The sequence below is a fragment of the Antechinus flavipes genome, chromosome 2 (assembly GCF_016432865.1).
Source record: "Antechinus flavipes isolate AdamAnt ecotype Samford, QLD, Australia chromosome 2, AdamAnt_v2, whole genome shotgun sequence".
NCBI classification, from domain to species: Eukaryota; Metazoa; Chordata; class Mammalia; order Dasyuromorphia; family Dasyuridae; genus Antechinus; species Antechinus flavipes.
Window position 1 is genome coordinate 468,908,410 of NC_067399.1, and position 18,732 is coordinate 468,927,141.

An 18,732-nucleotide genomic window follows, 5' to 3' on the forward strand; every position below is an offset into this window, starting at 1 on the left:
TTAGAAAGGTGGGGAAAATCAGGTTATAAAGATTTTATATTTGATCCTAGAGGATCTAAGGAACTCCTTTGGTCCAGTAGGGGAGTTGTGTGGTCAGACCTAAGAAGATCATTTTGATAGCTGACTGGAGAATTCATGGGAATGGTTAGAGATTAATGACTAAGAAAACAACCAGCAAGCTATTGTAATAATCCAAGCATGAATTGATGAGGAAGGAAGAAAAATAAGAGTTTATGAGAGAGATGTTATGATGTTAAAATGAATAGACTTTTCCAAAAGATTCCGGATATGAACAGATTGGAGCTGGGAATGAAAGAGAGTGAAGAGTCAGAGCAGACTTCTAGCTTGCTAGCTTTGATGACTGGGAAAATTGTGGTACTCTCAAAAATATTAGGGAAGTTTAGAACTGCACAGGAAATATGGGACAAGAAAATTAGTTTGGGATGTTTTGGCAATGTTGAGTTTAAATATCTTGGGTATCTATTGGATATTGGATATCACTTTGACATCTCCAATAAGCAGCTAGAGATTTGAGGCTTGAGATCAGGAGAGAGGCTAAGGTTGATTTGAGTATTTGATATTTGATATTGATATTTGAGTATCATTCACCTAGAGATTATAATTCAATTCTTGGACATTGGTGAAATCACCAATAGAACTAATATAGAAAGTGAGAAGAAAAGATGTGCCAAGTCAGTGACCCATTGCTAGGAGGCATGACTTGGATGAAGGTTCCAGTGAAGGAGACTGATACATATAGGAATGGTTAGTTAGGGAGGGAGAGAACCAGGAGAGCATAGTGATATCAAAATCTATAAGAGATAAAAAAGGAAGTATGTGATTAACAATGTCAGAGGCTATTGAGGGATCAAGAAGAATGAGGCTTGAGAAAAGGCCATTAGATTTGACATTTAAAAGATTATTTGTAACTTTGTAAAATTCAGTTTTGGTGAAGTGATTAGAAAGAATGATTGGGTTAGAAGCTGGATTATAAAGAGTTAAGAAGACAGTGAGAAGAAAAGAAATAGAGGAACTGTTGTAGACAGTTGTCAAGGAGTTTAGACACAGAAGGGGTGGGGAGAGATATAGACTGCTGGCTACTGGGGATGGATGTTTCAAGTCAGAGTTAGAATATGAGAGACATGGACATATTTGTAGGTGGTAGGAAAGTACCAGTAGAAAGGGAGAGATTGATGATAACTGAGAAGGTCAAGGTATAGAAGAAACAATCTTCTGGAGAAGACAGAATTGAATGTGATTACTTGGCAAGGAGAGGGACCCCTCCTTCATGTGAGATAGTGGTGAAGGAGTAGAATGTACAAGGCATCTTGATAATGTGAGATGAAAAAGAGTTGTAAAGATGGAACCCTGGATGAAGTTTTTTCTTCAGTAAAACATTAGTTGAGTTTCTTAGACAAGAGAATGTGGGGAGGTGGATTTATGGGAGTCATATGAGCTATGTGGGGGTAGAAAAAGATTTTTAAGTATCTCTGTAGTGAATGGGAAAATGAGTTAATTAGGAAGGTAGAAAAAGATTTCCTTGCTCAATGAGGTCCCAAATGAGACCCAATCAGTATGGTTTAATGATTCTTTTTTCCATTTTTTTTTTTAAGAGCTTACTTGTAGGAATCCATGCAGTGAATGGTTGAAGGCTAAGACTTGGCAGGACAAAATTGCTGACATGGTAAGGGAGCAAAGGATTCAAGAGAAGAAAATAATGTAGACTTGAACTTTTTGACAAGGGATCAAGACGGAAAAAAACAAAGTGTAATTAATACAGGAGTAAGGCCTTAGAAAGAATGGAATGTGTTGTAAATCAGAGGGAAAGGGGTCTGTATGACAATATGTTGTGATCAAGAGAGAGAATTTCAGAGTTCATAAGTAGAGTATTTGTGGATAAAGTTAAGATCAAGAATATGACCATCTTTGTGTGTTTCTGAAGTAATATGGAGGAATATGTAACATAAGTTGAAGACCTGTTAGATTAAGGTGTTTGAGGAAATATCTGAATATATGTTGAAATTCCTTAGTATGAAATCAGGAGTCAGGGAGGTGAGCCAAGCATTAAATCTGAGAAAAGGAAAAGAGTGTTTTGGAAGTTAGTAGATACCAAATACCAAAAGTTTGATTGGGTAGTTGATAGAATAAGGGAGAATCTATTAGTGGCAATGAGAACTTTGGAGTATTTTGTCATGGGCCAGAACTTGAAACAAGGTTACATTACATTACAGTAGTACCACTCTGCCACCTTGATGAATGAGTTAAGGAAATGACTGAAAATGTAGGCAGGATCTGAAAGAATGGCTGTCATTAGGAGTGATCCAGATCTTAGTAGGAGCCAGAGGATGGAAAAAATGGGAAAGCAAAAAGATTAAAGATCAAAGCAGGTTTCTTGCCTGGGGATCAGGCATTCCAGAGAATGCAGTAGAAGGGTAGGTAGTTTTAGAATATGAAGAATATATATATATATAGACACACACACACATACACTATGCTGAACCTTGCCCTTCTGCTCTCTTCTATGTCCTTCAATGAGACCATAATGAAAATATATCTGAAGCCTATTTAGATTTAGATTGCCATAAAATTAACAAACACCACTGCTGCAATAAATTAAAGTACCTTATAAACATAGCCACATTTACAAAGCTAAACAGACTTAAAACTAGAGTTTGAGCTAGAATAAATTTAGACTGGAATGCTTAGTTGTGTGTACGTGTTTCAGTAATGTCCCTATCTTTTGAAATGCTGGTTCAAAATAATTTTCATGAAAATGTCATTTGATTCTAAGAGAGCCAAGTTTAATGATTCTAGCAGCATACCATTTTTAGTCTTTTATAAAGGCTGCTGGTGAAATGTCAGACCTATCCATCCAAACTCCAGGAAACTGGAGTCAGTTCTCAAAAGGTAAGAGAGAGGCAAAACTGATTTAAAACATAGAATTTCTTCTTTGTGGATCCTGACACCCAGAAATGTCTGATTTAAAGAAATGATAATTTTTCAGGGTTTGCAGCAAAATATAACACTGTTTCAGGAACATTGTCTTCACAAAAGGGGTTTGTCCTACAAATATAGAGCATTAAAATTATGTTGCTCATCTCCCAAATGTTGTATAGTAATTAAAACATTAATAATTTACAATAATAGCCAACATTTTTTACATAGTATTTTAAGGCTTGTAAACTACTTTACAGATATTATCTCATTTGATTCTCATCCCAACCCCATGAGGTAGATAATATTATTATCCCCATTTTACAGATGAAGAAAGCTGAGAGTGATTAAATGACTTGCCCAAAAACAGATAGCCAGTTTCTAAGATAGGATTTGAATCTCATCTTTATTGTATTTTTGTACAGTTCTGTCTCTATCAAGTTAGTACATGAAAAGTAGTTACACATTGTTAAAAGCTAGAAGGAACCTCAAAACATAAAATATTCACTCTAGAAGGGACCCTAGAACAAAGATGAAACATTAGAGATAGAAAAGACCTGGGGACCTAGAATTTCATAGTTGCAAGGGATTTTAGAACATAGGTTGTAAAACCTGAGAGTTGGAAGGAATATTGAAAACTAGCCAGTCTCCTTTATTTCATAGAGAGGTCCAACTTACCTTACATACCTTAAATCATGTATCTTCTAGAGTGATAAAATTGGAGCCTTGTTCAGGGCTTCTTACTCTATCATAATACTACTTCTGTTAAATAGCAAATTCAGAGCCATCGCTCTGAGGAAAGATGTTTCAAACAACAGAATATTTTCACTATGCTAGACTTTCTGGGCTTCTCTATCACTCCACAAGAAGATAGAGAAATTGCTTTTTGAAGATAGAATTTGATTTAGACATGTTTTGCCACTTATGTGAATGTATATAGATAGATATAGATATATCACTCCACGAATAGCTCTCCCACTTTGCTTGTGCCAAACAAAATCCTTCTACATGGGATATTCTTTTCATAATTTACAGCTACTATAAGAGAGGTGACATATTGAAACTTCTATAATTACATTGAAATACATTTTTGCTGTAGGCAAAAATGTTGTAAGGGTCCCAAGGCTCCCCAAACATCTGGGAACCTGTTTTCTGAGTTCACATATGTCTTCTAAATTCACCCCAAATCAAGGTGAAGCACTGGAGCTAGGTAGGCATGAGCTGAAAACTAATGTGGTCTAGTTTAACTGCTCTAAGGCTTTCAAATTCGAATGTATAACAAATGTTGAACTGAACTCCTCTGATAGCTTTCCTTAAGTACTTCCCAAAATACTAATTATATGCTAAAACCTGCTAACAGTTGACTCTTGTGTAGGTGGAAGAACTTCCTTCTGATTCCTTTATTGTCCTGAACAGAGAGCCAATCTAGAAGGTTGACTACTTGAGGATGACCACAGCAACTCATGAAAAATATTGAGTAGATCAAAGATTAAATTATATTCATTGAAGTGGTTTAATGGGAAGTTTTAGATGTGGTTTCAGATCCTGCCTCTGATACTACTTTGTATGAACTTGGCCAAGTCATTGAAATTTTTTACTCCCTTATTTCCTCATCTCTAAAATTGAGGGAATAGTTTGTACTAGGTAACTTCTGAGTTCACTTGTCTCTAAAAATTTATGATTCGTTGTTCCAACATGAGATAAAATTCATTTTTTACCAAAAGCACAGGTCTAATCATGTTATTCTTCTAACTTAATAAATGATTCCCTATTATATCTGGAATCAAATAAAAATTACTCTTTTTGGCATTGAAAACACTTCAAAATCTGAATCCAACCTACCTTCCATCATTTTAGATATTATTCTTTCATTACAATCAGTCAGTAAACATTTATTAATTAAACATTTACTGTGTGTCAGCCACTTTCTAAGCATTAGGAATATAAAAAGAGGCAAAAGATAATACTTGCCCTCAAGGAGTTCACAGTCTAATGGAGGAAACAAGAAACAAGCCTGTATAAAAATGGTATATACAGAATAAAATTAAGAGAAGGAAGGCACTAGAATAAAGAGGAGTTGGGAAAGGCTTCCTACAGAAAGTGGGATTTTTGTTGAGACTTAAAAGAAGCCAGAGAAGTCGGGAGGCAGACATGAGGAAGGGGAACATGGCATGGGGGACAACCAGAGAAAATGCCTAGAGTTGAGATATCTTGTTCATGGAACAGCAAAGAAGTCAGTGTCACTGAATCAAAAAGAAAGTGGTGGGGGTAAAGTGAATAAGATATAAGAAGGTGTGATAGGATGGGAGTAGGTTATGAATGACTTTGAACACTAATTAGAGGATTTTGTATTTGACCCTGGAGATGATAGGTTTTCACTCAAGTTTATTCAGTGAAGGGTTCAATAAATAGACTCACCCTTTAGGAAAATCATATTAGAGGCCAAATGGAGGGTGAATTGGAGTGGGGAAAGACTTGAGGCAAGTCGACCACTGGCAGGCTATTAAATAATCCAGACATGGAGTAATGAGACCCTACAGCAAAGTGGTGTCAGTGTCAGAGAAGAAAAAGGGGCATAATTGAGAGATGTTTCAGAAGTGAATTCTACAACCATTGACAATAGCTTGGATATAAGCCAGTGAGAATTAGTGAGGAATTTAGGATGAATATTCAGTTGTAAGTCTGAGAGACTAGGAAGACGATATTGCCTTCGTTTTTATTGGCCATCCAGTTCAAGATGTCTGAAAAGCAACTGAAGGTGCTAAGTGGAAGTTAGAAAAGAAGTTAGAGCAGGACAGTGGAAGCTGATGAGATTACTAAATGAAGTAATATAAAGGGAGAAGAGAAAGTGGTCCAGGACAACCCTGTAGGATAGCTGCTGTAAGTAGATGTGATCTAAATGAAGATCCAAAAAGAGACAGAAAAAGGAAATTCAGATAGATAGGACAGAGTGTTGTCCCATAAACCTAGAAGGAAAAGAATATTAAGGAAGAAGGGGTGATTAACAATGTCAAAGGCTATAAAGAGACTGTGGAGGATGAGAATTAAGAAAAAGTCATTAAATTTGACAAAAATTCATTGGTAATTTTGTAGAGGGGTTTTGGTAGATAAAATAGGAAGTCAGATTATAAGGGATTAAAAAGAGAGTTGGGGAGAAAGTGGAGATACCTATTGTATTTTCTGCAAGTTCAAAAATCATGGAAAGAGTATGAGAGGAAGAGCTCTAGGCTTAAAGAAATTCAATATTAATATAGGGGTTTCAGAGAACATAGTATGAAAGAGTATCTAAGAAATATGAGGACTCAGCAATTTCCTGAGAAAACAAGACATGGTAGAAGTTGAAGACAATTTTTGCCTTGGAGAGTGGCAAAATATTTAGAAGCATTTACATTCTATCACTTCCACCAAATTGAAATGATTACCCAATATAGGAGTGTAATTCAGGAGCCCAAAGATTGATATTAATTTGCAGCAGGTCTGGGGTCTTAGGACAAGCTAGATAGATGGTATAGTGTCAAGCCTGGAGTCAAGAGGACCTGAATTCAAAGCTGACCTCAGTCACTTACTATCTATGTGACCTTGAGCAAGTTATTTAATCCTGTTTGCCTCAGTTTCCTTATCTGAAAAGTGAACTAGAAGAGGAAATGGTAAACCCCTCCAGTATTTTTGCAAAAAACAAAACAAAACAAAAAACCCCTCAAATGGGGTCATAAACAATCAGACACAATTGAAAACAACTAGAAAACTTAATGGTGTTTATAAAGAATATTTTAATTCTTAAGTTTAAAAAAAAATGCTCCTTGTATCTTAGAGACACACCTGGATTTTTGAAGGTTATACCTGGTGAGAACAAACCAGCAGGTTTTATCAAGCTGGAAAAGATTCTAATACTAGTTGATCATTACCTAATCTTGCTCTTACTGGGTACAGTGTTCTCTTGATTCCGCTTACTTCACTCAGTATCAGTTCATGTAAGTCTTCACAGGAATCAATAGAAACAGAAAAAGACAAATATGAAAGGGCAAGTGGAAGGGAAAAAGTGATTACATTCTAATAGAGATGACACAGCTGTTCCTTCAAAATCCTAAGGTCATCAAAAGATTATAAAGAGGTCTTAGCTGGGAGTAGTTTGGTTCTGTTTTTGTGTTCTTTAAAGAAGAAAGGAAAGGTATGGAAAATAGAATGCACTAAGGAAGAAAAAGAGTGGAGGATGAGGAGGAAATTTATTATCTCCAACTAGGTTATGCAAGTAGAAGACTGGATATCACTTGACTATTACTTTCACCTGAACCAGCACAAGAGGGTAGAACATATATGAATATTACTTTCACTTGAATCAGCATAAGAGGGTAGAACACACATATGCATGCACATGTACATGCACACACACATATAAAATATAAAAACAAGAAAACAGGAGGGAATGGAGAGGACAAAATAAAAGGGTCATTGCAAGAAAGCATCAGTTATAAAAAACCAATACAATGAGGTCTAACCCCAGAGAGAGGATTATGAAAAATAATTTAAAAGGTAAGAAAAACAGGGTAAGAAATCTGTGATTGGAGTGTGGACAAGGGAAACATGATGTAGGGAGTGGAAGCAGATTACATCAAATCTAGACTATTGATATTGAGCATGCTACGTCTCTCCTAACAAATTCTTCTTTATGAAGGGATGGGTGGGGGCAGATCAAAGAAGAAAAATCCTAAAAGGACAGGATGGAGAGGGAAAAAAACCCATAAATAACAACTATAAATGTGAATGGGATAAACTCACTCATGAAATGGAAATAGGTAGCAGAGCAGAATGCAATAGTATATGATTTATAAGAAATATACTTGAAATAAAGACTCATATGAAGTTCAAAAGAGGGGCTGAAGCAAATACTTCAGCTTGAATTTTAAAAAGCAGGACTCTCAAACAAGATAACAGCAGATAGAGACTTAAGAGATAACCAGGAAAAGTACAAAATGCAGAAAATGATCGTAGATAATGAATTAAAGTCAATACTTTATAATCAACAAAACAGTATCCCAAAATAAATCAAGAAATGAATGAAAAGACCTGAACAGAATTTTAGAAAAGATAAATATGACAGATATATTTATTTAATGATAATAGAAGTGTATTTGTGAATTATACATATATCATAGCTATGGATGCATCTTTACAAAAACTGGCTTACATATAATCACATAAAAACACAATGCTGAAAATAAATGTAGAAAAGTAGTGATATTAAATATTATTTACTGATCATAATGCAATATTCTACTCAATAACAGGCCACTGAAGGAAATAATTTAGATTATTTGGAGTCTAAAAAACTTAATCCCAACAAATTGCTGTATCAGAGAAAAAAATATTTTCATTAAAGGCTGTATGAACAATGAGACAATTTGTGGGATGAAGCAAAGCAATCTGTAGGGAAAAGATTGTTAATCTTTTAAATGTAAACAATTCATCAATTTAATTTTTAATACATGAAATTGAATACAGATGATTACATAGGAAATTAATTATATTGAAATGTAGATCTCAAATACATACATATATATGTTAAAAGTTCAAAGATTCAAGTTTAAGAATTGCCTCTGGGAAAATTTTAAATCTTTGAACACAATCCTCAATAAAAGAGAAAAAATGAAAAGTGAGTTGGACATGCAACTACAAAACAGAAGCTAACAAATTGAAGACCCTGATTAAATGCTAAAATAGGAATTCTGAAAGACAATTAAAAAATTGAAAGCAAAAGTAACATTGAATTAATAAAACTAAAGATTTTTAAAGGACCACTAAAATAGTTACTATTAGGTAATTGAATTTAAAAAAAAGAGAAAAAGTTACCTGTATCACCGAGGATAAATGGAAAATTTAATTATACACTATTTTTTAAAAAGGTTTTGCATGAACAGAATCAACATAGCTAAAATTTAGAAGGGAAACAAATTGAAAAAAAAAAACACCTATCAAACTTCACATTTAAAGAGCACATTTTCAAGATAAAGAATTTATTCAATATAGGAGCCATTTCCCGATTGATTTGAGAAATAATTGATAAATTGAGAAAGCAGTTGATAAATGAACAAATATAAGCAGGCATTTTTCAAAGGGAGACTTTTAAGTTATCAACAACCATTTGAAAAAATACTCTAAATTATTAAAATTTGAGAAAAGCAAATTAAAGTAATCCTTAGGATCTAAGTTATATTAATAATATTGGCAAAACTGGCCAAAAAAAAAAAAAAAGGAAAGAAAAAGACAAATTAATATTGGAGAGTGCTACAGGGAAAATGGTGCATTTATATTGTTGGTGGAACTGTGAATTGATCCTACCATTTTGGAAAGCAATTTAAGACTATTCCACACATAACACTGAACTGTGCATACTCTTTGACTAATGGATAACACTAATAGTGCTGTACCCTAATGAAATTAAAGAAAGATGAAAAGAACCCTCAACTATTATATCATAAGAAATTAAGAGATGGTTTCAGAAAAAACCTGAAAAACTTGCATGAACTTTTGTAGAGTTAAACTGGTTTTGTTCAAGCAAAACCTTTTCAGTTTCATTTATCTAAAATCACCTGTTTTTCTTTTTCTTTTCTGATCACTTCTATCTGTTTCAAAAATGGCAGGACTAATGGTTAAACATTCTTTCTCTAGCTATGATTATATTTGCATTTCCAGGAAAAGGTACAAAAGTCTAGAAAGTAATTTTTTTTTAATTAAAGCAGAAATCCAGAAAGTATCATATGATAAATATAGAGACTGCCTAATCTCCACATCATTGCAAACTCCTAGAGTGTATAGTATGTATACATTTATGAAATGTATATAATATTGATTATGGGTATTCAAAATAAGAACCTTAAAAACACGACAAGATTCTGAATTATCAAGAAATAATTCATTCTTGTTAAAAATCACTGAATCTTACAATCTCAGGAGTTTATAGGGGTTTCAGAAGCCCCTAGTTTTATTTTGTTTTTTCATTATTAGATTTTATTTTTAATTTATGGAATAAAACAACCATTTCCATAGTATAATAACACACGGTACAATAGTACATGGTACAATTAAAAAAATAAAAAAGATGTTTGCACATGGAATCGCAAAACAATTTGCTATTCTTTTCAAAATTATCATGTAAATTTCTTTTTTTTTCCTTCCTTTCCTTTCCTCTCACCTACCCATAGATTCAATGCATCCTGTAGATAACTTGGAGAAAGCTGTCATGTCACACTTCTTTTCTCACCAGTTCCTCCAATTTTAAGTCCTTTTCTATATCACTTGCCCTCTTCTGAATGTATTCAATTTTTCAAAATTCCCAAATTTTGGTGCCCAGAATTGGGCACTGTACTTACTTCAAATAATATCTTATTTGTATGACTAGTATACAATAAGACTGTTACCTCCTTTGTTCTGAATACTTCTATTAACAAAGTCTGTTGTCTGTTTTATTTTGTTTATTAAGGCAGAAAAGTAGAACTATGCATTTCAGAAAGACAGTACCAAAATTTATAAATAACATTCTATTATTGGAAAAACTAAAATAACTAGAAATGCTCGTTTTTTTCTTTCCCTATCTCCTATAATTCCCAGACTGTTTTGGTTAATTTTTGGCCAACTATTCACCTTAAGAACCAGCAACCATTTAAGAATGTCAGATCCATTTTTCCCCACATGATTATTTCAGGATTTATTAAATTATCTAACAAGAGTTTATTTATTAATGTCCCTAATTTTATTGTAATGGTGAAGGATTATAAATTAGTTAGTTTGTTTGTTTTCAAGGAGATTATGGGCCCTTGAAGGATCCTGAAAAAGTGTCTGTATCTTACTATTATGTCTTTCAGCCCAGTATTGAAAGGTGAATAATTCAAGTCTTTCTCAAAGCAATAACACAAATATGCAACGATTTGCTCATTTGTAGCTAGATTTTAAATGTAGAGGGATTTTATACCTTTTAAAGGATTAGAAGAAGAGGACTCTGACTACTCTGTGTTCAGCTCTAAAACTGTTTTAGACGATGATGTAAATTAGGTTGTAATTTACTTTCAGTAGTGTAAAGAAGAAAAAAAAAATCACTTTGCCTGAAGTGTATGCATCTTTCTTAAGGGTGTACCCAGATTTTAATTATCTAAATGTAAATACTTAACGAATTTTACTTAGAGTAATGAGCTAAAGTGCACACTACATAAATGAGATGTTCTAATTAATCATGTATGAACTACTGGTTTAAAGAAAAGCTATGTGAATTCTCTGAATGTTGGGCTATTGCCAAATTGCTAATCGGCATTTGCATTCATAGATGGTTCACACTTAATAAGTTGTGAAACATTCAGCAAATGTTTTAGGAAATTATGAGTTTTTAGATGCAGAAACTTTTTGCTTTTAATCCTACTCCCTTTCTCCACCCCCCTCTTCCCTCCCCCTGAAGCTTATCTGTGATATTTAACCTGCTGCTTAGAAAACTTATTCTGGCAACTTGTTCTATAGAGATTAACACATGAAAAAAACTCAAGTGAGTTAATATCCCAAGTGTCATTCACAGGAAAGTTTGAATGAGTATTTTACCAAGACACTTGCCCTGTCTTTATTGTATGATTTACTTGGTGTGGATCAAATTGGTAAGAATCCTTTGTTGCTTCAAGAACGGCATTGATATCCTTCCAGACATTGGCTATAAATTGTTTCTTAACAAATGCTTGAAAGCAACCCAATCTGTAGCCCAAAGGGATTCTATTCTTTATAGGTAAAAGTATCCAATCCAATAACCCCCAAAATGACAGTGAGAAGCCAGTATCACTATGATTTTGATAACTTAAACTTTTATAGTACTTTAAGATTTAAAAAATACTTCAAACAATCCAGTGAATATGGATAATATAAGTATTATTGATTTCATTAGAGAATAGAAGAAAAGGGAAAAGATAAGGACATTTAGAAAAGTGAAACAGTTTGCTCCAGGCTGCACAGATAGTCATGGTGTGTGTCGTTTATTTTAAGAAAAGCATTGTAATTATAGTAAATTACATAAATATGTATGTATTATGTATGTATGTATATATGTCTATGTAGACATGTATGTATATCATATAATGTTAATTAACCAGCTATGTTGACAACTACTAGCTATATTACTTAAACTCAATGAGTTGCTGATCTGAATTTATGGAAGGAATTTGGAAGCGCTAAAATAAATAAATAAATAAATAAATGAAGTTTGTCAAGCCTACATGGGACAGGTAAACAAATCTTCAGCCAAAGCCTCCAGATTTGAAAGATTTCAGTCAGATAGGGAGAGCCAGGTAAAGAAAAAAAAAACTTTAACCTTCCATTAAAAAAAAAAAAAATCAGAGCCAGGACTGAAATTTGCTCTTCTAAGGTCAGCACTTTTTTCACTACATAATGCTATATAGATTATGCCATAAATATAGGAACTTTGGGTTTTCTTTTTAAATGAATTATTTTTGATAACAAAAGATAAATCTGTTTTTAGGCCTAAGAGAAATCTGTTTTTGTAGTTGCATTTTTGATCCCTGAAGAATGACAGCAATCTAATTTAAAGGGAGATATTATGTGCCAGGCACTGTAAAAGTAGCTAAATGCTGGTGCTACAGATATAAAGAATAACTGTTCTTGAACTGAAGGAGCTTATAATTTAATGGGAGAAGAAAATACACAAAAAGAATTGGTAAGTAGAAGAGGAAGAAGGACTCAGAAGTCCAGAGGAGTACAACTAGATAGAAAATGAAGAGATGAGTAGGTCTGAGTCCCTTCCTTAAGTGAAAAAATTTTAGCTCATTTCCCTATTGTTCAGTTAGAAGGATAGAGAGTACTAAGGAGGTGTGAGCATCTAGGCTGGATTTTGCAGGATAAATGAGATTCCTAGGAACAAGATGGAAAAATCTAAAATAATGCAATTACGGAGAATGTAAAGAGGCTGTCCTAAAATGCAGGACTAACTAAAATGCAGGATTTTCTAGATATTCTGACTATAAATATATTGGTCTTTTCTCTTTATCACATTGCCTTTTATGTCACTTATCTTCACATACAAGTTAGTTCTCTTCATTCTAGATGAGCCTGTTATTAATGGAATATTAAGAAGTTTGGATTCTTAAGAATCCAACTTAAGAATAGAAAACAGACTTCTAGTTTTAGAATTGCCAGTTTCTTTGTTGTACAGTCAACTAAACATAGGCCCTTTGCTATATAGGAATTTAAGGTTTCATATCCTGGACCATTCAGAAGGAAAATAATCTTTTAGTGACCAGGGTGTGAGTATTCAATATTATGCTATATAAGAAGCAATTGAAAGAATAATAGATGATAAATTTAGAGAGGAATATGATCATTGTCTTTTAAGAATTTAAAATGCTGTCATTTTTCAAGAGGCATTTAGACTTCTTTTGTTAACAGCAATTTAGATTTGATATAGGGGAAAATTTTCCAAAAATTAGAGCTGTCCAGAGGTAAAAATGGACTGCCTCAGGAGATAGTGCTTTCTTTTTTAATGGAAATCTTCTAAATGTAGACTGGATGACCTCTTAGTATTTGTCTTAGAGAAATAATACTTCTCAGGTACAAGATGGGCTAGTTTTCTGAGGTCTCTTCCAACTTTGAGATAATGTGATTCTCCCATGAAGATGTAGTTCAAGATTTAAATGCTTTTAGATTTTGATTGTATTTTAGTTAATTACTTACATGTCTTGTCCACTAGACTGATAGCTCCTTGAAGAGAAGGTATGATGTCATATTCATCTTTATATATCATGATTGGCAGCCAGGATAAGAACTGGCATATAATATTTTCTCAAATTAGTTGAATGATAAAACTATTAAGAAAATAATGATTTTGGGGTATTGATAGCCAAAAGTCTTAAATAGTTTGATGTAAAGCATTTTCTTATGAAAAAAATTAGTCTATGGGACCTTTATTAAGCAGCTACTATATGAAACACTATAAACTATGTTCTGGAAAGTACAATTTCCTTGCCTAGTTCAGCTTATCATACCTACAAAACAATTGCTTTCCCAGATAGCCCAATTTGTTAGCTCACAAATTTTAAAATTTCCTTTCTGTCTTATTGTAGTACTTTAAAAGAGCCATCAGTTCTTAGGATGAGTTCTTCTGATGACACAAATCACAAACCTTCTGCATCTTAATAGATGTTTAATTGCAATAGTTTTCTAACTAATCTCCCTGCATTCTCTCCAATCCATCCTCCACACTGGTATCAAATTGATTTTCCCAAATGTACAGATTTGAGCATTTCACTTTCTTGATCAGTAGTTGCCATTGGGGTGTATTGTAACTTTATTGTTTGGTACCTAAAGCCTTCCATTTCTATCTTGGCAGTTGTTTTCTCTCCTGTGTTCTATGCTTCTATCAATTTACTTTCTCTTCCTTATGCATGGTATTGCATCTCCATGTTTATGCCCGCAACAGGCTAGAATTCTTTCCCTTCTCATTGCCATTTTTGGAGAATCTTACCTTCTTTCAAAGCTCAACTTAATTCTTACTTTCATTGAAAAGACTTTATCTGATTCTTCTAGCTTTTAGTTCCTTGCCCCAAAGTACTTTATTTTATATATATATATATAGAGAGAGCATGTATTTTTCATGAACATATAACTCTAACTCTAACTCTCTCTCTCTCTCTCTCTCTCTCTCTCTCTCTCTCTATATATATATATATATATAATATATATATATACACACACAAACATATAAGTAGCAGAATAATGTTCTTTGAAGACAGGGGCTGTGTGTGTGTGTGTATACGTACGCATGCATGTATGTATTTTACCCTCTAGTGCTAGTGTAGCACTTGACTCTTAGTAGGTAATTAATAAATATTTTTAACTGACTGATTGATTTGCAATGGACAAAACCATTTATTTTGTCACTGTTAGCTTTCTGGTGGCAAACTATTCCACAGTTAGCTGGCATGGTCTTCTGAGAAGATAATACATAGTTTGCTTGCAGGTCTGTATCTAAAGTCTTTCCTATTTGGTAGGATCAATCAGATCATCCTCGTACTGTAATAAGTTATTGGAAGAGAGTTTTGTGGAAGAAAAATACCACTGACTAATGCAAATTTGATAGAAATTCAGTTGAAATTGTTTCTGTGTGCAAAAAGATAAAATATTAGTCTCCTAAAGGATTTTTCCTTTTGTAGGCATGTAATGAATTCACTACACATGTGATGAACCTTCTCCGAGAGCAGAGTCGAACACGTCCCATTTCTCCAAAAGAAATTGAGAGGATGGTGGGCATAATCCATCGGAAATTCAGTTCAATTCAGATGCAGCTCAAACAAAGTACTTGTGAAGCAGTCATGATTTTAAGATCAAGATTCCTCGATGCCAGGTATGTATGACCATAGTTTATTATGTACTATTGTTGTTATGGTCATTAGTTATGCACCAAATTCCTGACCACTTGACAGATGGAACTGAGTTTTGCTACAAGGCCTTTTCTACAACATGGTTGAGTTAATACCACAGGTGGTTATTTTGCTGTAGTGAAGGGATTCCATGGAGTATCATTTCACCAGGTATCATATAAGGATATCCTAGAAATGGGTAATATGTATGATTAAGTAATTGTTCCCTGGCTCTTCTACTTTATTTCCCCTGATTTATGTTCTCTACAGTATTCTTTCTTTGAATTTTGAATTTTACCATTTCAGTTGTGTCATACAATAGCTGAAAAGAAGCTCTTAAATAATCCTGAGCAGATAGTTACAGTTATCTGAGAACTGGCCAGTGAAAATAAACAAGAGAGTTTTGAATTTGAAAATGAAACCAGTGTCAAAGTAGGATACCTCTCATCCCATCTGTTGAAATCCCTATTTCTAATTTTCATATACAGTGTATTCAGCAAGTCCAATAAGGTACTGCTGCTCTGCAAGTTTCTTTCTCATGTCTTGTCTCTGCTGATCCAAATAGACCATTTAGTCCCTTTTCTACTTTATGACTTCATCATAGTGTAAGATTACTTCAGTCTTTGAAAATTTCATAGAAGTTAATGCTAAGGAGGCAGTTAGATGATGCAGTAGATAGAACACCAACCCTGAAGTCAGGAGGATCTGAGTTCAAATTTGGTCTCAGACATTTAACATTTCCTAGCTGTGTGACTCTGGGCAAGTCATTTAATCTCAATAGCCTCAGGGGGAAAAAAAAAAAGTTAATGCTAAGAATTTTATTTTTTTTTGGGGGGGGGGAACTATTCTTGAACATTTATTTTTAAGCTTTCTTTCCTGGTAATTTTTTTCCCTATGTCTTAACCTTTATAAAACCCTCTATTCCCACAGTGTTGGAATACATGGGAGCCACCTGTGTGGCTGCTGGAGATCCAATCCAGAATGGATCTCCTCTTGTGAGAGGATGATATAAGGAGACTGAAAGGGAGTTGCTGTTCCTTGACCTTTCTGATTGAGAGGCCATTGTGTTGTCTGACCTGTCTCCTCATTACTCTGCCTCCAGTTTATCTCATTCCCCGTCCACAACACCTATGTCAGCAAGGGCTGCTCTGCAACTCCTTCAGATACTATGATCCACAGCTGTGGAGGCTCTCTGAGAACTGACCTGTCCCTTAACACCATAAACTCATTTTATTCCTATTAATGTTAAGAAAATGAGTTTTTAAGACTGACATTGCCATTTTGGCTTGATGATACTGTTAGGGAAGATAATACTTTATACAAGTTATAATACAAAATAAGCAGAAATGATGCTTTAAACACATCCTTTTGAACCCAAGCAAGAAAGTATTTTAGTTTCTAGTAAATGAACACTTTTAAAAATTTAATTTTATTAAAGATTTTTAATTTTCAAGAGAGTTGCACAGATAATTTTTCAACATTAACTCTTTTTTTTTTTAATAAGAACTCATGCCAGGGTAATTTTTTACAGCATTATCCCTTGCACTCACTTCTGTTCCAATTTTTCCCCTCCCTCCCTTCACCCCTTCCCCATGATAGCAAGCAGTCCTTTACATGTTGAATAAGTTACAGTATATTCTAGATACAATATATGTGTGTAGAACCGAACAGTTTTCTTGTTGCACATGGAGAATTGAATTCAGTAGGTATAAATAACCTGGGAAGAAAAACAAAAATGCAAGCAGTTTATATTCATTTCCCAGTGTTCTTTCTTTGGGTGTATCTGCTTCTGTCCATCTTTGATCAGTTGAAACTGAATTAGCTTTCTTTATCGAAGAGATCCACTTCCATCAGAATACATCCTCAAACAGTATCATTACTGAGGTATATAATGCTCTCCTGGTTCTGCTCATTTCACTTAGCATCAGTTCATGTAAGTCTTGCCAGTCCTCTCTGTATTCATCTCGCTGGTCATTCCTTACAGAACAATAATATTCCATAACGTTCATATACCACAATTTACTCAACTATTCTCCAACTGATGGGCATCCATTCATTTTCCAGTTTCTAGCCACTACAAACAGGGCTGCCACAAACATTTTGGCATATACAGTTCCCTTTCCCTTCTTTAGCATCTCCTTGGGGTATAAACCCAGTAGAAACACTGCTGGATCAAAGGATATGCACAGTTTGATAACTTTTTGAGCATAGTTCCAAATTGCTCTCCAGAATGGCTGGATGTGTTCACAATTCCACCAATAATGTATCAGTGTCCCTTCAACATTAACTCTTGCAAAACCTTGTGTTCAATTTTTCCCCTCTTTCTTCCCACCTCTTCCCCTAAATAGCAAGTGATCCAGTATATGTTAAACATGGCAAAAATATATGTTAAATCCAATATATGTATATATATTTATACAATTATCTTGCTGCATAAGAAAAATCAAATCAAAAAGGAAAAAAAAATTAGAAAGAAAATAAAATGCAAGCAAACAAAAAGAGTGAAAATGCTATGTTGTGATTCACATTCAGTTCCCACAGTCCTCTCTCTGGATGTAAATGGCTCTCTTCATCATAAGATCATTGGAACTGGAAGACTTCACTTTTTAACAAGCTTAAAATAAAGTTCACATAAGTGAAAACAGTTAATTTTCTAATTGGCAATTATGTTTAACTGTCTTACCAACTGAAATTTGCACTCTTGGATATTATTTCAGTCCTTGGTCAAAATTTATCTCCAGGGAGAGAGACACTTTGATTTTTTTTTCTCCCCCTGTTGATATCTGACAGGGGTAATAATTCCCATCAGATTCCTTTATTATTAAAGGAAAAAATTGGTTTCCTAAATTGGAAAAAAAAAGTTTTGTGGTACTGTTTCAGCTGGAGTTATTGACAAAATTTTTAATGAACTTGTGATTTCATTGGTATAGAAATTTTCAGTGAACAAATTCCTTACCAAGTCAGAATGGTATCTTTTCTTAAATTTGTACTCTTAAAGATTTGTCTGGGGATACTGAGAGTTTTAAGTGAATTGCTCATTATCACTCATGTATCAAATACAGGACTTTGAATTTCTAATTTGAAAGACAGCTCTTTTCATACACACTGCCTCTCAAAATAATTATTCTAAGTAATTTATATTATACTTGAAAGTTTACAAGTCATTCCTCACAAAAACTTTGTGTGATAGGTAGTAAGTGAATTATTATTTCCATTTTACAGATGGAGAACAGGCTCAATGAAATATGATTTGTCCATTGTCATATATTTAATAAATGGCAGAGTTGAGATTCCATATTAAGTCATCTTACCCAAGTTAGCACTCTTTACACAACACGTCTCTTGTATATTTCTTTGTAGTTTATAAAATATTTTCTCAGCAAATATATGTGGGTTGAAC

At 33.8% G+C, this 18,732-nt stretch overlaps 1 protein-coding gene across 2 annotated transcripts in view; it reads left to right on the plus strand.

The window, feature by feature from the left end:
* The window catches only part of PBX3 (PBX homeobox 3), a 293,498-nt gene that overhangs the window by 208,034 nt on the left and 66,732 nt on the right, over window positions 1-18,732 (plus strand). For both annotated transcript variants that reach the window (XM_051979650.1, XM_051979651.1), the window contains exon 4: window positions 15,126-15,316. In XM_051979650.1, the coding sequence (XP_051835610.1) occupies window positions 15,126-15,316 (191 nt within the window). The remainder of the gene's footprint in view (window positions 1-15,125; window positions 15,317-18,732) is intronic.